At 47.5% G+C, this 23,438-nt stretch overlaps 1 protein-coding gene across 2 annotated transcripts in view; it reads left to right on the top strand.

The window, feature by feature from the left end:
* ZDHHC8 (zinc finger DHHC-type palmitoyltransferase 8) overlaps positions 1–23,438 on the top strand; it is a 346,441-nt gene that overhangs the window by 231,959 nt on the left and 91,044 nt on the right. For both annotated transcript variants that reach the window (XM_069620016.1, XM_069620017.1), the window contains exon 3: positions 16,673–16,830. In XM_069620016.1, the coding sequence (XP_069476117.1) occupies positions 16,673–16,830 (158 nt within the window). The remainder of the gene's footprint in view (positions 1–16,672; positions 16,831–23,438) is intronic.

Genomic DNA, 23,438 nt, shown 5'->3' with positions numbered 1-23,438 from the left:
GAGTGCTGGAGAGAGTTGGGGCTGGGCCGAGAAGGAGGCGGAGCAGGAAGGTGTAGGTTGGAGAAAGGTGACCAGAAGTAGGGGTGCTGGACTGCAGAGACTTTATTAAATACAGGTGCTGGTTTGGAACCAGAGACTTGGTTATTTCCCATTTGTTGTTGTACAATTTCCAGACAAACACAGCCCTTTGTGAAGTTTCACTTGTAAGTTGGCCCATTTGGGATAAGGGAGGTGGGAGAAAATCCTGGCGTATCATTACTTTGAGACACACTATCTGGGGCGTCTGGTATGGTAGTTGTGTCTAGGGGGTGGCAGACCTGGGAGCCGGAGGTGGAAGGAGATTTGTGTTTTAGGGTGGTTGTCTTCCTGTCAGTTTTGGTGTGGCAGTTTTTTTGGCTGGTCCTTTGTTCATTTCGGTGGGCTCCGTTGACCTCTACTGTTGGTGTGTGTCGGAGGTGTGTCAGTAGGCTTTGGTTGGTGTTTCCAGAGTTGGTTTTGACCATTGAACGTACTGTCCACTTTTGAGTGTGTACGTTACTGTGGGGATGAGGAGTAAGGCGATTTTGTTGAGGTTTTTCAGGTGATTTTTCACTGGCCATGTTTAATTTCCTGGAGAGATGTCTGGTTCTTTTGGCTTGCAGTGTGAGTGATTTCCGTTAGTTGGAAATACTCATTTGGGGTTGGGCGTTCTTGGTGTATTGGTTTCAAGGGCGTACGGGGGAGACGATGTAGTATTCTGCTTTGCAGGTTACGAGTGTTCTGTATGTCTGAATGTTGGAATGTTTGTGTGCATGCTTGGAATGTGAAGTGTTGGGCCTCTGGGGTGTTCTACAGAGTGATAGTTAGTCATGGAGCTGGCTTGGTGCTGGATATTAGTGGTTTCACACATAGGTACTTACGTACCTGTACCTGGCACAATAAAGACACTTATCATACTCACGTGTCCAGGCATAGTACTTCAGAACCGGGAAGGACCCTACAACATACCCAAGAACTGGGGGTTTGCAGGAAAGTTCCTGGAAAAGGGTATGATTAACTGTGGGATCCCATCAGCGGCGGTAAGGTGGTAAGGGGGGTGTTGGCACTATGTTAGTGAATGTAGAAGATTTTTCTAACCCTCCCCATAAAGAAACATTTAGATTAGATTAATTGGTAACACCTGGAAACTAATTTAAAAGCAAGGAGGGGTGTTTCCTGCAATCATTTGTTTTTTATTTGTGTGTTACAGTTTATTTATAAACTTTTCACACAGTTAACAAGTATTTAAAACAAGGCATATAATACATCACAATCAATTCATTAAAATTCATCATCTCATTATCTTACCATCTTTGATATTTTTAACCTAAAAACATATCATCACTTTGTCGTTTTAAATACATATATTGTCAAATATTCGGGTAAATAAAATCTTCTTAAAACTCATCTATTCCTTAAAACAAGCAAAGTATCAAAATCTAAAAAAAGATGAAATTTCAATTAACAATCTGGCCCAAACAATATCTCTAGAGATCTTATACAAGCAATTAAGAATGCAGCTGTTGCAATATGAATGAGTGTATGCCAACGTTTCTCTCCTCCCTCGATTCCAAAGATCAATCTAAACTTTCTGAAAATATAATTTCTCCAATGTTTCCACTTCCTTTAAACAGAAGCGGCAAGTTCTTTCTGCCCGTGGAATACTCATTCTAGCACCCAAAATTTCATTTTAAGGATATCAGCTAAATTTAATAAGTAGCCACGCTCGTCTGCATTGCTTTGAAGTGTATTTTTTCAATATTCTGGGCAGAGAATTATAAGATTTAATATCATACACGAAATAACTGGAAATGTAGTCCAATAATTTCACTCTGTTCTCCACATAGTCGCCTTCATATAGGCGTCTTCTTACTTTTTTCAGGGGCTATTAATAGGGTTTCCTCCATTACCCCTATTCTTATCATAATCTTTTTACATCTGGTCACCCAAGTCATTAAAGGTTTACATTCCCCTTGAAGTAAAACTGTTCTTAATTTTGTGAAAAGAATCCCATCTGGTGGGGTCAGACATCCTTTGTAGAGTTGTAAGTGTCTCCAATCGACAGTCGCCTGTATCAAGGAGATACGAAGTACATGTCGAATAGCTGGCAATGGTACTCCCTGAGGGAGAGATAAGACTTTACGCCAAACTTTCCCCTCATACAAAAAACAATTTTCTTCATCCTCCAGTACCTCTGCACAGTGAACTAATCTAGGGACAATCTTCTGTCGATAGAATTGAAACAATGGGCTCAGTGAGTAGCATCCATACCTTCTATTTATTTGTTTCAACTAGGAAATTGAAGTCATAGCAGCTATCTTACTTGAAGCAAGCTGTTTATAATGCTTCTGATTTGAGCAGATGTATCTCCCTAAATATTTCAGCTATTGCACTCTCTCCAACTTTATGCCATTAATGAACCAAATAAAATGTTTCTTCCCCTTCTTTTTAGTGGGATTAAGAATCAAAATTTTAGATTTCTCCACATTTAATTTAAGATTCAAGTGTCTAAAATAATCATCTTCCGAGGTTAGTGCTCTTTGGAGACCCAACAATAAATAATTGAAAAGAAATAGGTCATCTGCATATAGTAAGTATCGAATTGGCAGATTATCCAGTTTTGGGGGGTCAATTTTAGGATTTTTCTTAACAACACCCTAATTCTGAGATATGAACATTAAACAAATATGGGGCCAAGACTCATCCCTGTCAAAGTCCACAATATGTTCTTATCCAATCCGAGCAATTTACATTCCCGTCTAATCTAACCTTAATTCTTGTATCTGTATATAAAGACTCAGCATATCAATCAGTGCATTAGGGCATCCCTGCAAGGTTAGTTTTTTCCATAGTATTCGATGTTCCACACTGTCAAATGCCTTTTGAAATGTCTAAATATACTACGTACATTTTCCTTCTTGCTACCTGTGCTTTTGTTGTCAGGAGATTAGTAACAAGGCAATTTAAGGAAACATTAGTGCCCTTTTTAAAACCTGATTGGTATATATCCTGAGAAATAGCAATATTTGTCAGTTTCTCTAAAAACCACAAGATAAAGGTAATATACATTTTATACGTCAAGTCTAACAGTGAGATCGGGTGTTAATTGCTTGAATACAATCTATTACCTTTTTTATGGATAAGAACAATCAAGGCATCCCTCCAGGAAAGTGGGAATTCTTTCTCATCGACAATATTAGAATATCGTTTTTGCAGAATTTGTGAACATAGTTCTGGATCTGATTTCAAAGTTAAATTTGATAGTGCATTAGGTCCTGGTGCATTATATCTTTTACATTTAACAATCGCTCTTTGAATATCATCAATATCAAAATCAAGAATATTCCAATTTGATTTATTCTCTATTTTCTCATCATATACTTCATCTGTATTAGCCGGGGACTTGAATATAGTTTTGCAAAAAATTCCATCCAGTCCCCTGCCACAATCGGATTTGACTGAAAATATCTTTATGCAGTATCAGATTTCACCAGAGTCCAAAAGTATGAGCTGTTTTTTTTGGTTCAAGGCATATAGCTTATTTTCTGCATCGTTTTAATATTTTAAATGTCTGTTAGCCTTTATCCAATAGAATGTTTCTGTTTTATTTTTCGCAGCAAGTTGGCTCCCACCATTCCCACTTTCCTGAGTATCTTTGCTTAGCACCCATATATCTTTTTCCTCCCATATGTCTCTTGGTCGAAGTTATGTCTATGATTATTAGCCTTTATTTGGTTATCGAACCATTTCATAGAAAACAGCCCCTCCAACGTATTTTAAACATAGGCAACGAATCCTCTCGATGTTAGAGCATTGGATCCAAGCTCTGCCAGAGATCTTGCCATGTCTTTATTAAATCATGTGGCAATCTGAGGCATCCAAATCACTAAATGCTTCCTCTCTATTATTTCCAAGTTAACAATTGGAATTGGGACTGTTAACCACTATTGAGTTTCAAATGAGAAAGAAAGGAGTAGTGATCTACGATCACTATTCCCTATATCTGAAACTACCAGATCCTCACACAAATGAAAATCTCCTTGGACACAAATATATAGTCCAGTGTTGAAACTGAAGTGTTATACACCCGAGGATAATTAGGAGGCATGTCCCCTCTTACATTATCATTTAGTAAATTCACATCCCAAAATGTCATGAACTCTCTTATCAGAATTCCCCTTTCTCGTATACCACGAGCCCCTATCCCTGTAATGCTCTTCATCAAGAGACTCATTGTTAAAATCTCCCATAACAATACATCGATTTTGATGTATGTCCTTATCTATGATGTCTGATAATATAGATAGAAAGACTTGCAGTTCTACAGTACTAGGGTTAAAATACACATTCATAATTAAACACAAGTTTAATGCATCGCCCACAGTATTTAGATTAACACACAATATATCTCGCAAAACCATCCGCATTTTTATCATAGAAAAGTTACAATCATTCCGAAGTGCACAAATTAACCCTCCAAAGGGTCTACCCTTCGCCCCTTTTCTTGCTAATTTATAGTATAAGGTATATTGTTTAAGAATAGGGTCATCCATAATCTCTGTTTCTTGTAGAGCAATAAAGTCACAATCAGTCCAGAGATCATAAGGAGATTCAGGTATACCCAGTGTTACTCAGGAAGTATTATTACCCATTCCACACTAATCACTAGAGGGTCATACAAGTTAGATGTTATCGCATTTCATTCTGTATAATCGATATGCTAAATCCCAGAGGTTCAAAGGCATCGGCTTCCTTCAAAATCAAGTTTCTTATAAATTCTAATGTGAAACCCAAATCGACCATGTCCACTCTTGTGTGATGGAAGAATACCCATGTTAAATCTATAGATCTAATCAAGTCCAACTTTGGAATTTTATTTACGAGGGCTAGAATATATTGTCTATTTAGGGGGAAGTCACCATTAATTTTACATTTTCGTTCCACATATAAGAAATGTAACTTCCCTCTCGAAGGCCACCGTTCCTGTTTATATTCTCAATTGGATTTCATATATGGGTATCCTCAGCTCTTGGTGATCTATATGGTTCCTTCACCCTACCTCGGTTAAACCTATCCTCTTGTCTTTGAACTTTTGGATATTGTTTTTCCCTTCCAAAAAGTTATCTTTTCACCGTCTTTATTCTGTTTCGTTGTTGTCTGTGCTAGAACCATCTGTTGTCTTTCTTCCAATGACAAATATTGGGTATGTGTTTTGCTCCTCTAACTGGAGCAAATTCCTTGGGACAAATTCACGTGCCACAGGGCCAGATTAGACACCTGCACCCCCATCATTGTACTATTGTCACCAGTCAAGTCTTCTCTCTTGTTTTCAAGTAAGTTTCACCCAGATACTAATGGCATCTTATAGTTGTCCCTTACTACAGTACCCTGAGCATTTCCCTTAGTTTTATTTCCCTGCTGGTTTGAGGGTTTGTTCTTGGCCAAGTAAACTATATCAGATTCACCAGAATGGGTAGTCAGAATGCTCATGTTAATGAGGTTATCCTCCAGAGCTGGGGGGTTTAAATACTTAGTTATTAATCCCTGTCCTTTATCAGGCATATGTCTGATACTATTTGCTTTTGTGTTCTTTTTTTTTTATTGGGTTCAGAACTCGTATCAACCGTACACCTGCTCTCTTTACCAATTTGCGGACCTTCAATTTTTTACAACCCTTCATCTAATAACTCATTTGATTTACTCGAATTACATACAAATTTGCGTGCGCTTTTAGGCCCTTTCTTACCCACATTCGTTTGATTTTCTTGTTGTGTGTTCGACCTTCCCCTATTTTTTACATTGGAAGTGCTTTTAATTAGGATCTCAGGCCCATCAACGCAGCCATCTTCCAAAAGTTTTACATTTTCTGTTGCAGCATTATTTTCCCTCTCGATTTGGGACCGGTCATTAGTGGCAAAGTCTTCAACAAGCTGGGTTGCTAAAGTAGCTTGAGTTTTACAGGCCATATCTTCAGATTACCCCTCTTTTAGAACTACGTTGTTGGCCTGTCTAGCGGTGGCCATGACGAAACCGTCTAAGAATGACATTTTTGAGGTGAGGTCTTTGAAAGTCTGCCTTACTTCTCATTATTCATATTGTAGGGTGTTGTGGCCTTTATCCATGGTGTCCAGAACCTGTGTCAATATAGAGAGTTGTTTATTGCATTTACTTGTGTATTCTGATAATTTAATTCAGACCCTGATGGAGCATTCCCCTCTTGGCCCATAGTTTGTGTAGAGGTGTTATTATTTATTTTTTGTTGTTAAGGGACCCCAGTATACATTTTTTTCTTACTCCAAAGTCTTTCGGGATAATTCACCCAGAAAGAATGTCATAGGGCCTCATTACGAGGTTGGAGGTAGCCATGGAGCGATCAGCTCCATAGCTGCCTCCAGTACCCTTCCGACTCCTCCCTGGTGAATGGAACAATTACCGGTCCATTCCGAGGTCGGAGGGACCGGTAATTCCCCATTCACCAGGGCCATTCCCCATTCCCATTTGAGCCCCCATAGGGCTCAATGGGAATGGAAAAGGTGCTAATAATGGTACTGCAAATTGCGGTACCATTATTAGCTGTAGAGTCCCTTTGCGGGTCCCGTCCTTAACGCCTGCAAAAACCAGGCGTTAAGGAAGCACCCGCAAAGGGAACTCGTAGTAGGGAGGTAAGGGGTTACCGGCACCGGTGCCCTTACCGGTGCCGGTAATCCCTTACCTCCCACCTCGTAATGAGGCCCATAGTCTGGTGCAAACATACAATCGCTTCTATCCTAATTATGTGAGTTTGCCAACTCAGGTTCCTGTGAGAGGCGCACTCACTTTGCTAGTTCTCGGGATACAGTTGGCGGCAGCATGGACACATCCAATATGAGGTCTTTATGTTGGCAGTTTTCCAAGTCTTCTGGATCTACATGATCCAAAGAGCAAGAATCTTCCGAGTCATTAGGCATTCCCATTAGGTTCACATCAGGGGTATAGAGATTAGGGCATGTTTGCTGCACAGTGGTTGGTAAACGTTCTGTAGGTTTAACCGTCTCTCGGTCCGTACCCTTAATGAACCTTAGGTTTGCAGCCATACTTCTGTTCAGAGTATATTGTAGTTGGACGTAAGTCTCTGATTGTTTCCCGCCTAATACCACCTGGGCAAAGGAGCATGTAGGGATTTCATTACTCCACATTTTAATCATCGCAAGTGTTTCATCCAAACTGATTATTTCATTGGCGTTCCCCCATTGGTCCATACTCTCTCCTACTGCACCTATTAGAGTGTCATTATTCATATTATCAATCGGCTCCTTGGCCATAAACATCGCTCTTCTGCTTGGCATATTAGTACACAGAGTGGATACCACGCAGTAGGTTAGTCCACAGCAAGGTCTAAGTCACCGTTCTCACCGCTGTTTATGCTGCAGAGAGGGGATTATACCCCGTGGAGCCCCAATATTATGTGCACAAGGGTTTTCTACTCACCCGATGGTTGCTATGTACTTCCAGTTGTAGAGCCAGCCACCAAAATGCCTCACGCCAAACACCAAACACACTGCCTGCACACCGTGCGCGCTCCGTGCCAGGTCAGTGGTTTTAAGTGTACACGCCTCCTTGATAATACACAGAGAAAACAGACTTCTCAATGGGCTGAGTAGAAAGAATGAAAGAGAGAATTCAAATTCTGCAGTCAGCGCGTTAATTCCAAATGAAGTTGAGTAGCGTTGCAGGCGTTCCCCGCCAGTACCAAACACACTGCCCGCACACCGCCTGTTTCCTGTAATGTTGCAGGTGCACACCTTTTAAACCTACGAAACTTGCTTACATATGTTCTGCAGAGTGCAAACCTAACAAGCATATGTACGGGTGTTTTGCCAGACGTTGAAGTGGTCTAGTGATTAAGTCTCTCCACCTTTGTCCTGATGATTTGTGTTCGAGTCCCGGCATGGCAACAAAAGCTAAATGAAAAATGAAAAACATTTGAAGGTGCTGGTTCTGAGGTCCCACGACACATATTTTGCCGGATCTCGCATCCGGCAAAATCCTACCCAATGTCCAGAGCTGGTATTATTCAGTAACTAGTTTAACTCGAGGTTAAATCACCAGAAAAAGGTTTTACTTTTCTTATATCTCTGAGTCTGTCTAGTGTTGGTCTCTTCCTTGCGACCCCCCTTAAGGCCCTGGGCCGATCAGCACCCCTTCTTTTGCACGTGTCTATTCCGTACCAGCTCATACTTAAAACATGAAGAAAACCTCCAAGCACCTTGGCCTGCTGTGGGGATATCACGTGATCGCGGGAGCGTGGTCTCGCGAGATCTCGGCACATAGCTCTCAACTCACACGCTTTTGGCGGGTGTCAGCCGCCTTGTAAACAGCTGACTCACCCGCCAAGCCTCCTGCATGCCCATTAATTTCAATGGGCGTCTCACCCACCAAAAACAAAATCGGGTGATTTCACCCGCCTTTTCGACACAAATGGTTGAGAGCTATGTCGGCATAACGAGATCTCGCGAACCCGCGCTCCGCTCCTCGCATACTTACAATACGCTGTTCCTAGCCGGACGTGTTTTTTTAAAACCTATTTTGTGATTATGATTTTTTTTAACTAAATATTAGATTCGTGTTCTTTTTTTTTTCAACATTTGCAGTTTATTTATTTTCATTATTTTTCCCCACGCCGTTTTTACTATTGTTCAATTCTGTGGAGCTATTTTTACTGCGTAGTACCCTGGAGGGAAATAACACTGTTAGTTAGACGCGTGGGCGGTGGCCAGGTTCTCGCAGTGCTGAGGGAAACGCGGTGACAGGCCTATGAGATTTTTCAATGTCCTTGCTGAGGAAATGTTCATAAGGCCCATAAACTAGCAGCAGGGGAGAAGAAGGGCTAAAAATAGAGCAGGTTTTCCTTCTCCAGCTCTCCTGCCACCTCTCCAAGGAGAAGCAGGTCCCGAGGAAGTGTGATGGCGCAGCAGGTGTGCGTCATGCCGGAGGGGGAGTGGCTCTGAAGAGCCAGCAGGGTTGGGGATATGTCGGTCACACACCAGGTGCATGGTTGACAAGTCGTCAATAGCATGAGTGAGGCCGTCGGTCAGTCCTGGTTTTGCATGTTGCATGCTGGGACATGTAGGCCATATTGTCAAAAGCTAAAAAAAAAAAACGATAAGCCCCAAAATCAGGACTGGCTGAAGGCGTCACTCATGACATGGGACCAATTGGCGGCTGTTCAGGTGTTTAACATGTGACCGCCGCCACCCCTCAGAGGCACTGGCCTATTCGGCAACCTGCCCAGTTATGGCCTGGCCAGTTCAGTTCGTCATTAGTGAAATGCAACTCGGGCCCCCCAGTGATTTCTTCATACACAAGAACGGATTTCAGGATAGGACACACAGGCTTAAGGGAGCTTGCGCCCAGGGGTGCGGGGCACCATCAAATGAAACGTAACTGCATCTGACACACATGGCTGTCGGTGAGCTATCTGCGTCCTGAACACCCAGCTCTGCTCTGTGGCCATCAGTAAGCTAGCTGAGTCCTAGTGACACCCAGCTCTAGTGACACCCAGTCCTCCTCTGCGGCCGTAAGTGTGCTTTCTGCGTCCTAAACACCCAGCTCTGCTCTGTGGCCATCAGTAAGCTAGCTGAGTCCTAGTGACACCCAGCTCTAGTGACACCCAGTCCTCCTCTGTGGCCGTAAGTGAGCTTTCTGCGTCCTAAACACCCACCTCTGGGGACACCCAGCTCTGCTCTGTGGCCATCAGTGAGCTATCTGCGTCCTAGTGACACCCAGCCCTGTGCTGTGGCCGTCAGTGAGCTATCTGCATCCTAGTGACACCCAGCTCTGCGCATGTGTCCGTCAGTGAGCTATCTGCAACTTAGTGACACCCAGGCATGCTCTGTGGCCGTCAGTGAGCTATCTGCATCCTAATGACACCCAGCCCTGCGCTGTGGCCGTCAGTGAGCTATCTGCATCCTAGTGACACCCAGCTCTGCGCATGTGTCAGTCAGTGAGCTATCTGCAACTTAGTGACACCCAGGCATGCTCTGTGGCCGTCAGTGAGCTATCTGCATCCTAAACACCCAGCTCTGCTCTGTGGCCATCAGGGAGCTATCTGCCTCCTAGTGGCACCCAGCTCTAGTGACACCCAGTCCTCCTCTGTGGCCATCAGTGAGCTTTCTGCGTCCTAAACACCCAGCTCTGGGGACACCCAGCTCTGCGGCCATCAGTGAGCTATCTGCATCCTAATGACACCCAGCCCTGCGCTGTGGCAGTCAGTGAGCTATCTGCATCCTAGTGATGCCCAGCCCTGCACTGTGGCCGTCAGTGAGCTATCTGCATCCTAGTGACACCCAGCCCTGCGCTGTGGCAGTCAATGAGCTATCTGCAACCTAGTGACACCCAGCCATGCTCTGTGGCCGTCAGTGAGCTATCTGCGTCCTAGTGGCACCCAGCCCTGCTCTGTGGCCGACAGTGAGCTATCTGCGTCCTAAACACCCAGCGCTATGCTGCGGCCGTCAGTGAGCTATCTGTGTCCTAGTGACACCTAGCCCTGCTCTGTGGCCGACAGTGAGCTATCTGCATCCTAAACACCCAGCCCTGGGACACCCAGCTCTGCGCTGTGACCTTCAGTGAGCTATCTGTGTCCTAGTGACACCTAGCCCTGCTCTGTGGCCGTCCGTGAGCTATCTGCATCCTAAACACCCAACCCTGCTCTGTGGCCGTCAGTGAGCTATCTGCATCCTGGTGACACCCAGCCCTGCTCTGTGGCCGACAGTGAGCTATCTGCGTCCTAAACACCCAGCCCTGCTCTGTGGCCGTCAGTGAGCTATCTGCATCCTAGTGACACCCAGCCCAGCGCTCTGGAAGTCAGTGAGCTATCTTCATCCTAGTGATGCCCAGCCCTGCTCTGTGGCCGTCAGTGAGCTATCTGCATCCTAGTGACACCCAGCCCAGCGCTCTGGAAGTCAGTGAGCTATCTTCGTCCTAGTGACACCTAGCTCTGCTCTGTGGCCATCAGTGAGCTGTATGCGTCCAATTGGCACCCAGATCTTTGTAGCAGTCAGTGAGCTACCCTCATCCTAGTGACACCCAGCCCTGCTCTGTGGCAGGCAGTGGGCTATCTGCATCCTAGTGACACCTAGCTCTGCTCTGTGGCCGGCAGTGAGCTATCTTCATCCTAGTGACACCCAGCCCTGTTCTGTGGCAGTCAGTGAGCTATCTGCAACCTTGTGACACCCAGCCCGTGCTGTGGCCGTCAGTGACCTATCTGCATCCTAGTGACACCCAGCTCTGCTCTGTGGCCCCCAGTGAGCTATCTGCAACCTTGTGACACCCAGCCCCGTGCTGTGGCCGTCAGTGACCTATCTGCATCCTAGTGACACCCAGCTCTGCTCTGTGCCCCCCAGTGAGCTATCTGCATCCTAGTGACACTCAGTTCTGCTCTGTTGTGGCAGTCAGTGAGCTATCTGCATCCTAGTGACACCCAGCTCTGCTCTGTGGCCGTCAGTGAGCTATCTTCGTCCTAGTGACACCCAGTCCTGTTCTGTGGCAGTCAGTGAGCTATCTGCATCCTAGTGACACCCAGCCCTGCACTGTGGCTGTCAGTGAGCTATATGCATCCTAGTGACACCCAGCTCTGCACTGTGGCTGTCAGTGAGCTATCTCCATCCTAGTGACACCCAGCTCTGCACTGTGGCTGTCAGTGAGCTATCTTCGTCCTAGTGACACCTAGCTCTGCTCTGTGGCCATCAGTGAGCTGTATGCGTCCAATTGGCACCCAGATCTTTGTAGCAGTCAGTGAGCTACCCTCATCCTAGTGACATCCAGCCCTCCTCTGTGGCTCCCAGTGAGCTATCTGCGTTCTAGTGACACCCAGCCCTGCTCTGTGGCAGGCAGTGGGCTATCTTCATCCTAGTGACACCCAGCCCTGTTCTGTGGCAGTCAGTGAGCTATCTGCAACCTTGTGACACCCAGCCCCGTGCTGTGGCCGTCAGTGACCTATCTGCATCCTAGTGACACCCAGCTCTGCTCTGTGGCCCCCAGTGAGCTATCTGCAACCTTGTGACACCCAGCCCCGTGCTGTGGCCGTCAGTGACCTATCTGCATCCTAGTGACACCCAGCTCTGCTCTGTGGCCCCCAGTGAGCTATCTGCATCCTAGTGACAACAGTTCTTCTCTGTTGTGGCAGTCAGTGAGCTATCTGCATCCTAGTGACACCCAGCTCTGCTCTGTGGCCGTCAGTGAGCTATCTTCGTCCTAGTGACACCCAGTCCTGTTCTGTGGCAGTCAGTGAGCTATCTGCATCCCAGTGACACCCAGCCCTGCACTGTGGCTGTCAGTGAGCTATATGCATCCTAGTGACACCCACCTCTGCACTGTGGCTGTCAGTGAGCTATATCCATCCTAGTGACACCCAGCTCTGCTTTGTGGAAGCCAGAGAGCTATCTGCATCCCAGTGACACCCAGCTCTGCACTGTGGCTGTCAGTGAGCTATCTGCATCCTAGTGACACCTAGCCCTGCTCTGTGGCCATCAGTGAGCTATCTTCGTCCTAGTGACACCTAGCTCTGCTCTGTGGCCATCAGTGAGCTATCTGCATCCTAGTGACACCCAGCTCTGCTCTGTGGCCATCAGTGAGCTGTATGCGTCCAATTGGCACCCAGATCTGTGTAGCAATCAGTGAGCTACCCTCATCCTAGTGACATCCAGCCCTCCTCTGTGGCACCCAGTGAGCTATCTGCATCCTAGTGACACCTAGCCCTGCTCTGTGGCCATCAGTGAGCTATCTTCGTCCTAGTGACACCTAGCTCTGCTCTGTGGCCATCAGTGAGCTGTATGCGTCCAATTGGCACCCATATCTTTGTAGCAGTCAGTGAGCTACCCTCATCCTAGTGACATCCAGCCCTCCTCTGTGGCTCCCAGTGAGCTATCTGCGTTCTAGTGACACCCAGCCCTGCTCTGTGGCAGGCAGTGGGCTATCTGTATCCTAGTGACACCTAGCTCTGCTCTGTGGCCGGCAGTGAGCTATCTTCATCCTAGTGACACCCAGCCCTGTTCTGTGGCAGTCAGTGAGCTATCTGTAACCTTGTGACACCCAGCCCCGTGCTGTGGCCGTCAGTGACCTATCTGCATCCTAGTGACATCCAGCTCTGCTCTGTGGCCCCCAGTGAGCTATCTGCAACCTTGTGACACCCAGCCCCGTGTTGTGGCCGTCAGTGACCTATCTGCATCCTAGTGACACCCAGCTCTGCTCTGTGGCCCCCAGTGAGCTATCTGCATCCTAGTGACACTCAGTTCTGCTCTGTTGTGGCAGTCAGTGAGCTATCTGCATCCTAGTGACACCCAGCTCTGCTCTGTTGCCGTCAGTGAGCTATCTTTGTCCTAGTGACACCCAGTCCTGTTCTGTGGCAGTCAGTGAGCTATCTGGATCCTAGTGACACCCAGCCCTGCACTGTGGCTGTCAGTGAGCTATATGCATCCTAGTGACACCCAGCTCTGCACTGTGGCCGTCAGTGAGCTATCTGCATCCTAGTGACACCCAGCTCTGCACTGTGGCTGTCAGTGAGCTATCTCCATCCTAGTGACACCCAGCTCTGCTTTGTGGAAGCCAGAGAGCTAACTGCATCCTCGTGACACCTAGCCCTGCTCTGTGGTTGTCAGTGAGCTATCTGCATCCTAGTGACACCTAGCCCTGCTCTGTGGCCATCAGTGAGCTATCTTCGTCCTAGTGACACCTAGCTCTGCTCTGTGGCCATCAGTGAGCTATCTGCATCCTAGTGACACCTAGCCCTGCTCTGTGGCCATCAGTGAGCTATCTTCGTCCTAGTGACACCTAGCTCTGCTCTGTGGCCATCAGTGAGCTATCTGCATCCTAGTGACACCCAGCTCTGCTCTGTGGCCATCAGTGAGGTGTTTGCGTCCAATTGGCACCCAGATCTGTGTAGCAGTCAGTGAGCTACCCTCATCCTAGTGACATCCAGCCCTCCTCTGTGGCTCCCAGTGAGCTATCTGCGTTCTAGTGACACCCAGCCCTGCTCTGTGGCAGGCAGTGGGCTATCTGCATCCTAGTGACACCTAGCTCTGCTCTGTGGCCGGCAGTGAGCTATCTTCATCCTAGTGACACCCAGCTCTGCTTTGTGGAAGCCAGAGAGCTATCTGCATCCTAGTGACACCCAGCTCTGCACTGTGGCGGTCAGTGAGCTATCTGCATCCTAGTGACACCCAGCTCTTCACTGTGGCTGTCAGTGAGCTACCTCTGTCCCAGTGACACTCGGCTCTCCTCTGTGGCCATCAGTAAGCAAGATGTCGGTGGGTGGGGGTGGGTTGGGTCTTTTAAACAGGGTGGTTTTGGCTGTGGCAAAATTAGCTTTGCGGCCAAATTGACCACGGTCAATTCGGCTGTGACAAATTGTGGCATGGCCAAAGTGTATACATCCTTCAATATGGCCAAAGAACAAGTGAAAATCTTGTGGCATGGCCAGTTCAGGGCATTAGCCATGTCCAGTAGCCACACACGATATATGTAAATGTGCACAGTAACATTTTTCAAAAAATAGTGAACATGCAACTACTGCCACCAGCTTGTCTTTAGGCACATGAAAAAGTAACCCAAAAATCCATATGTAAAAAGCTATGGTGATACATATCTAAGTGTCCCCATTGCACTGATGTAACTGCTTTGTGCAGTGTTCAAAAGTGAAACATAGTTTCCCCAGTACTGACAGTCTGAAGGACTGATCAGTTTCCCCAGTACTGACAGTCTGAAGGAGTGATCGGTTTCCCCAGTAGTACTGATAGTCTGAAGGACTGATCAGTTTCTATATAAGAAATTTGCCAAAGGCCACGGGAGTGAAGCTCAAGGCTTCACTTCTATGCAAAAAGTCAGGACAGGGTCAAAAACAAAAGCAAAAGTAACTCACTTGAAAGGTGGCCTTTCTGCATGAGGGCTTCCTGTTGGGCCTTTCAGTATCCACCCTCAAGATTCAATGGGCCTCCATTAAGGCCTTCCGGGAGTCATGGGGTGATCTTTCCTCTAACATATGCTACGCAGCTCTGACGTAGCTTTTAGCTCCTCAGGCTTCTCATTGAATAGTCCTTCCATTATGGGATCTGCCCCTTGCTCCCAAGGGCCTCCGGCAGGAACAATTTGGACCTCTAGAAAAGGTTCCTCTGAAATGTCTGTCGTGGAAGGTCGCTTGTCTGATTGCCATAACATCGGCGGGCCACCTGGGTGAGATTCATTCCATCTTAGCCTGCCAGCCTTTCTTGCAGGTCTCATCCTTCTGGGGGAAGTTGTCCTACACACAGGGCCTTCGTTCTTCCCTAAGATGCTGTCTGCATTTCATGTTTATCAGAAGATCTGCCTGTCAGTTTTTTTCCTACTCCCAACATCAGAGCAGGAGGTTCGCCTGCATACATTAGACGTACACAGGGCAGTACTGATCTACCTAAGGAGGGCGTGTCCTTTTATCAAATGTGATTCTTTTCTTGGGCCTTTTGGGATGTCTGGACGGGGTATGCGCCCTTCATCGGCAACCTTGAGCAGATGGATCAGCACCTGTATAGTTGAGGCATACTCCAAGTCTGGGGTGCCGCTTCCCCTCTCTTTATGGACGCCTGCAAATCTGCTACGTGGGCTTCGGCTCACACATTTGTGTCCCACTATGGCCCATTCTTTGGGGAAGGGCTTCTGGTCTCTCCATGGCAGGTTGACCCACAATCTTTGTATCAGTTCAATAGTTTGCAAATAGAAGTGTGGTGGTAAGACTTTTTTTGTCTCTACGGTGCAGTAGCTCGTTTGGGGTCGCTTTGATATACTTTCAGACATGTAGTGAAGGTGACGAGGAAGAGGGCAGAGGGGTTAATGCCCTGATTACATGGGGTGCTCTTCATTGCTATGCGTCCTACTCTTCCTCATCACCTTCATCTCCCGCCTCTAGCCCTTCCCCCTTACCCCCCGGGCCCAATTCAAACAAGCTGCAGGGCCTGTGAGCTTGGGTACCGACAGGTGGAGCGGGGCTCATGGACGCAACTTAATGATGCCGTAGAGGGAGGAGGGAGGAGGGGGAAAGGGAGGGACCCAAATAAACGGGTATCCGGTGGATACCGCTGCATGTCCGGATAAAGATGCAGGTATCCGTTCAGAGATGTACTGATGGTGACGAGGAAGAGTAAGACTCGGAGTAATGAAGATTACACCCTATAATCAAGGGCAACAGATCACAACCAAGAACAAAAAATGATGTCTCAGAAGACTACTACTGTTCCCTCTGTTTCTGGGGGTACTAGCAAGGGGGAGAGACAGAAAAGATTGGACCCCAAAAAGATTTCCAGTGCACAGCAACCACCTGCAGTTGTGGGATTTCATAGCATTTAACCCTTCTAGGGAGTTCTTTACTGACTGAATTTTATCCTCTGCCACAAAGTTCACTTTCCCACAAACTAGATCCTTGTCCGCGCTGATTCAGAGCAGTAACGAACACACAAAGTCAAATACGCTTCGAGGAAGAGAGATGGTATTTGCACATGTCAAGGTATTAATAGGCTAGACCCTTGCTATGAAAAGGTGGGAAGGATAGCGCTAAATGGCAAATGCCTCTGATCTCGCGCAGTTTCTGCCCAAGAATCTTGTTTTAATCCATATTAATATTTTGCTATTTTGTATTTTTTTGTGGGTGCAGCGGACGAAGACGAGGACAAAGATGACGATTTCCGTGCTCCGCTCTACAAGAACGTGGAGATCAAAGGAATCCAAGTACGGATGAAATGGTGCGCTACGTGCCACTTCTACCGGCCTCCGCGCTGCTCGCATTGCAGCGTCTGCGACAACTGCGTGGAGGTCAGTCACGTGTTGCGTTTCGTGATCTAATGGGAAATGTCACTCTTTGGTGCCCAGCAAAAATACCACCTAAAGTTATGGATATTTGTTTGATCTACTCGAAAGGCTCCGTGATCGAAATCACCAACCGCAGCAATGAGCAGATAGGGAAATACACTGAATCCCCCAAATGTGTACACGTGTGATGCCAGTGAGTTTGTATATGCATGATGTCATAGGTTCAGTCCTTAGGTGTGTGATGTCATGGAAGGTGCAAGTTTAACACTATGAGAAACTGTTTGTATTTGCGATGATATGTGTTAGGGGAGTTTTCACAAAGTCCTCTGGAAGGTAGGACTTTACAAAACTATCCCAATGGTTTGTAGATCCCCAACTCTTAGTAACAGTCTGGCTACTCGTGGAACCTTGGTAGAGTGGCAGAGCAGTCAGGCTGATCATAAGATGTGAGCTGAGGTAAGTACATTGAACCCAGTTAGTAATGCAATTCAAAGGAACACGTACTCAATAAATGTATATTAAAATATAGATGTATTATACTTGTACAAGAATCCAGTGATCAAAGTGGGCGGGAGCGGTCGGGAGCAGTGCTCCTCTACTTCTTTTAATTAAGGGTTACAGTTCCTATACTTTTATTTTAAAAAGAAACCGTTCCGGAATGGTTTCGTTTTAAAATAAAAGTATAGGAAGAATTTGAAACTTGCACATTCAGTGCACTGCGCGTTTCCCTAAACAGCAGGAGCATGTGTTGTGGTGTTTGTATTGTGTGTGGGAGCGGCGTGGTGATGGGGTTTGTGGGGAGAGGTGCAGGCCAGTAGGGAACATAGTTCCACTACTTCTTTTTTTACACTTCGACCACTGCAAGAATCACTTTTAAATACTCAACACATTAAATGCAAAACACTTAGGAATACTTTAGAATACTTGTCAACGGCCACTGCTTAGTCCGTAGTTGCTTGTGGTTACAATTGTTACACATTTTGACAGTAATAACAGTTCTATCGTATTATCGGTATTAACGCGCACTCGCGAAACTTCTGAAGAAATACGTTAACTACATTTACTCTGCAAAACCACATAAGATAATGGGCCTCATTCCGGGTTTGGAGCTAACCATGGAGTAATTAGCTCCATGGTTGCCTCCGAAACCGTCCCAAATCCGGCATGGTGAATAGAGTAATTAGCAGTCCATTCCAGGGTTGGAGGGACCGGTAATTCCCCATTCACCTTTTGCCCTTCCCCATTCCCATTTCTGCCCCATAGGGCTCAATGGGAATGGGGAAGGAGGTAATTACAGCACCGTAAATTACGGTACCGTAATTACCTCCGAGGTACCTTTGCGGGTCCCGTACTTAACTCCTGCTAAAAGCAGGAGGCAAGGAAGGACCCGCAAAGGGAACTCGGAATACGGAGGTAAGGGATTACCGGCATTGGCACCCTTACCGGTGCCGGTAATCCCTTACCTCCAACTTCGTAATGACCCCCAATGACTTTTGGGAGGGAAAATAGTTGGTTAGTGTAACACTAGCAAGGCTTAAGGTTTCCGGAGGCAGTTTCTTCACACATCAAGGCTTTTAAAGTCCAAAACACAACCCTTGCTAAAGGCAGTTCGGTGAGGGATCAAAGTCTTGACAAGCAGCAGAACAACGAAAACTCCTGTGGATATTTTCAAGTCTCTAAGATGCAAGGAGATACAACCAACATTGGAGATCTTGTTAAAGGACTCGCTAAAGGGACACAAGCAGCAGCTTGGGTTGAAGGTAAGAGGAAGTTGCCATGAACACCTCTGGAGCGACCTTTCAGATTAAGGTAAGCAATACCCTTTTCCCCACAGTACCTTTGGTTTGAAGAAATGTTCGTGGCTGGATTCTCCTCGATGTGGCAGTGCTGGACCCACCCTCTGGATTTCTTGGTCTGGTGACGAAAGGCAGGTCAATGGACGGGATCTCTCAGCAGCAATCTTGAGGGGGGGACTCTGGCACAGATTTCAGCAACTTCTCTGGTCACTCTGCAGTTTTGGCACCTTTTCTGCAGGACCAACAAAGGATGTGATTCGCCCAAACTATCTTCTTCGGTTCCTGAAGTCCTAAACTCTAGTGAGGGGACTTGGATTGTGTCTCCGGAGGTTCACCTGAATCTCGGCAAAGACTTGGATGGATAGAGCCTTTCCAAAATGATGCACTTCAATTGGGTCGGAGGTCTCCTGGTATTGGGGTTCTGGAACTCTGGAGAGGCACACCACCTCGGGAGATGGCTCAGATTAAAGTTCGTCTTCAGACTGGTTGTTCCCACCAGTCAAAGGGAAGAAGGCATCCTCTTCGGAGTTCCTCTGTCAACCAGAAAACGGGGTCAGGACAGCAGTGGTCGCTTCACGGTGTTGCATGGGGTCTGCAGGTGTCTCTGGTCATCTTCTTCTTCGGTTACTTCAGTTTCCAGTGGTCGACTTGCCTTTCACCTCAGGAACCTCACCTTCTATACAGTTTTCAGCACACACTCCTCTTCAATCTCTCTTAGCAATTTACAGAAAGGGGTGGGTGGCTGTCCAATCAGGACAGCCAGATCCCCAGTGGGAGCTGGTTCCTTTCAGGCACTCTGGCAGACAAAGAGCAGGGGAGTGAAAAACTTCTCCCCCACTTCCTGCCTTCCCAGACACGCTGGAGCCTAGGCTGGGACACCCAAGGGTTCACGCCAAAGGACAAACACTCACACAGACCTCCGTCTCCCAGGACGGTAGAATAAGGGCTGACAACAAACAATCACATTAGTAATGGGTGAAAAAAGAAAGGAAACACTGAGTTAGTACTTAAGTCACACTATTATGCACAACCGGGGCTATGATCAGAGCATGCGATAGAAAATCACACACTAGTTGGTAGAACACTTACACTGCCACAAGCCATAGCTAGAAGGTTCTCTATGTAACATAAAAGTCACAGGAACAGAGAGATGGGGGATACTTAGTATCCCCATGGCACTCCACATAAGGTGGTGTGTGCCAATCGCTCAGACTATAACGTTTTAGGAGAGATATTAAGAATCTCTCTAGCCTTAAGAACTGTAGTTACTCTAGGTCATGGGTGCACAACATAGGGCCCGCGGGCCAGTTGCGGCCCGCCATGCTGTTTTGTCCGGCCCACGAAGCACAAACGCTTTCCTAATGGAGGGCGGCCCGCAAGCAGCATCTGCCGCGCTCCATTAGGAAAGTATTTGTTGTCTTCCGGGCCGGACAAAACACTGGCCGTCATTGGCTCATCACACACGCACCACGTCGCTCCTACGAGCCACGTAGTGCATGTGTGCTGCACCAATGGAGGGCCAGCACTACGGCTGGCGTGGCCAGTAAGGCATGATGCCAGAAGGCATTTCAGCCTTGCTGGCCACGCCAGCCGTAGTACCACTCACCTCACCAGCGTTCCAGCTTACCTGCCTTCCAGCACGTCCGGTAAATGGTCTGTTTGTTTGTGTTTGTGTGTCGGGTCTGTTCTGCTGTATGTTTGTGTTGTATATATTGAGATGGGGGGTGGGGGGTGTCGGATGTATATGAATGTTTGTTTTTGAGTGTTTGTATTGTGTATGTTGAGATGGGGTTGGGGGGTTGTCGGATGTGTATGAATGTTTGTTTTTGAGTGTTTGTGTTGTGTATGTTGAGATAGGGGGTGGGGGTTTGGGTCTGTATGGGTGCATGCTTGAGAATGTGTGTGCTGAGTTGGGGGGTGGGGTTTTGGGTCTGTATGGGTGCATGCTTGAGAATGTGTGTGCTGAGTTGGGGGGTGGGAGGGTTTGGGTCTGTATGGGTGCATGCTTGAGAGTGTTTGTGCTGAGTTGGGGGGTGGGGGGTTTAGGTCTGTATGGGTGCATGCTTGAGAGTGTGTGTGCTGAGTTGGGGGGTGGGGGGTTCGGGTCTGTATGGTTGCATGTTTGAGAGTGTGTGTGCTGAGTTTGGGGGTGGGGGGGGTTCGGGTCTGTATGGGTGCATGCTTGAAAGTGTGTGTGCTGAGTTTGGGGGAGAGGGGGTTCGGGTCTGTATGGGTGCATGCTTGAGAGTGTGAGCGCTGAGTTGGGGGGTGGGGGGTTCGGGTCTGTATGGGTGCATGCTTGAGAGTGTGTGCGCTGAGTTAGGGGGTGGGGGGTTTGGGTCTGTATGGGTGCATGCTTGAGTGTGTGTGCGCTGAGTTGGGGGGTGGGGGTTTCGGGTCTGTATGGGTGCATGCTTGAGAGTGTGTGTGCTGAGTTGGGGGGTGGGGGATTCGGGTCTGTATGGGTGCATGCTTGAGAGTGTGTTTGGGGCATAGTGTTTGGTTGGGGGTGAGGGACATGGGGCATAGTGTTTGGTTGGGGGTGAGGGACATGGGGCATAGTGTTTGGTTGGGGGTGAGGGACAGGGGGCATAGTGTTTGGTTGGGGGTGAGGGGGCCATGGGGCATAGTGTTTGGTTGGGGGTGGGGAACATGGGCATGGGGCATAGTGTTTGGTTGGGGTGAGGGGGCCATGGGGCATAGTGTTTGATTGGGGGTGAGGGGGCCATGGGACATAGTGTTTTGTTGGAGGTGGGGGACATGGGCATGGGGCATAGTGTTTGGTTGGGGGTGAGAGGGCCATGGGGCATAGTGTTTGATTGGGGGTGAGGGGGCCATGGGGCATAGTGTTTGGTTGGGGGTGGGAGCCATGGGGCATAGTGTTTGGTTGGGGGTGGGGGACATGGGGCATAGTGTTTGGTTGGGGGTGAGGGACATGGGGCATAGTGTTTGGTTGGGGGTGAGGGGGCCATGGGGCATAGTGTTTGGTTGGGGGTGGGGAACATGGGCATGGGGCATAGTGTTTGGTTGGGGGGTGAGGGGGCCATGGGGCATAGTGTTTGGTTGGGGGTGGGGGACATGGGCATGGGGCATAGTGTTTGGTTGGGGGTGAGGGGGCCATGGGGCATAGTGTTTGGTTGGGGGTGAGGGAGCCATGGGGCATAGTGTTTGGTTGGGCGTGGGAGCCATGGGGCATAGTGTTTGGTTGGGGGTGGGGGACATGGGCATGGGGCATAGTGTTTGGTTGGGGGTGGGGGCCATGGGGCAAAGAGTTTGGCTGGGGGTGAGGGACATGGGGCATAGAGTTTGGTTGGGGGTGAGGGGGCCATGGGGCATAGTGTTTGGTTGGGGGTGAGGGGGCCATGGGGCATAGTGTTTGGTTGGGGGTGAGGGACATGGGGCATATTGTTTGGTTGGGGGTGAAGGGGCCATGGGGCATAGTGTTTGGTTGGGGGTGAGGGGGCCATGGGGCATAGTGTTTGGTTGGGGGTGGGAGCCATGGGGCATAGTGTTTGGTTGGGGGTGGGGGACATGGGCCATAGTGTTTGGTTGGGGGTGAGGGGCCATGTGGCATAGTGTTTGGTTGGGGGTCAGGGGGCCAAGGGGCATAGTGTTTGGTTGGGGGTGAGGGACAGGGGGCATAGTGTTTGGTTGGGGGTGGGGGCCATGGGGCATAGTGTTTGGTTGGGGGTCGAGGGAGCCATGGGGCATAGTGTTTGGTTGGGGGTGAGGGGGCCATGGGGCATAGTGTTGCACTCCAAGAGTGAACCCAATAATAAAGCTAAGACAGGCACAGTTAGGAGATGTACATCTTTTGCTTTTTGAGGAAACCTGACTCAACGAAGGCCATACTCCTCTTGGGCAACCCAAACAGCAAAGTATAGCAGTCCAAAAATAACGGAATGTCCAATCATAGGTCAATAAAATATATATAATTTAATTAAGCAGACGATATACAAGAACTAAATCGAAATAAATTATAACAATGGAAAATGTGTAGTACAAAATGTAAGTTTGAAATGCAATAAAAATCGTTACCCCTCAAAAACATATTCTTTTTCCATGTGTTTAATACAAATTGGGGGTTGAAAAAGCCTCCTGCCACGCCGCACCTACCGCCCCGCCCACATTTACTTTTCGGCCCACTATAGCCCTCATGTAAGGTACATTCGGCCCTCTGTCAAAATTAGTTGTGCACCCCTGCTCTAGGTTATAGAAAAGAATCTCAAGGGAGAACCCAAAAGGTCCCCAGCTACACTGCCCATAAGGAGCTGTGTGCTACAAAAGTAAAATACAGATGCCTTAAAAGAGATATGAAGGAAAGTAGACTCCATGGCGAAAGTAAAACACAGAGAACACAGTTCCAAAAGACAGATCCATAAGAATGAATGGAAAAAGGCTCCACTCATTCAGGATTTAAAGAAAAAGGTCCAGAAGTCCAGAGTGCTGGGGTCGCACTAGGAGAGGGGACGAAGCATAAACCTGATACATTTCCCTAAGAAGATGATGTTATCCATATGTGTGTTATTTAATAAAAATATATCACATGTTTCAGATATCAAGTAGAGGATTACATGTATGTGGTGCATATTGTGAAATAGCTCTAGTTGAGTTAATGCACCTGCTGCAGAGATCTCAATGAGCCCTGTTGTTCTTCTAAGAGCATTATGGTCATGAAATGAGTCTAACCTCTGTAATTACAGTGCTTGGATATTTTCACCAGTGTAGAAAGGTGACATAACATAGTAATTAAGGGATTCATGGATGTAATACGAAGTATGTATACATTATGATGTCATGTGGATGCCCCAGAGG

Source organism: Ambystoma mexicanum, chromosome 10, assembly GCF_040938575.1.
Source record: "Ambystoma mexicanum isolate Mex_15411 chromosome 10, UKY_AmexF1_1, whole genome shotgun sequence".
NCBI lineage: Eukaryota > Metazoa > Chordata > Amphibia > Caudata > Ambystomatidae > Ambystoma > Ambystoma mexicanum.
The sequence above is the reverse complement of the archived record's forward strand: the minus strand, read 5'-3'. Positions and strand labels throughout refer to the sequence as shown.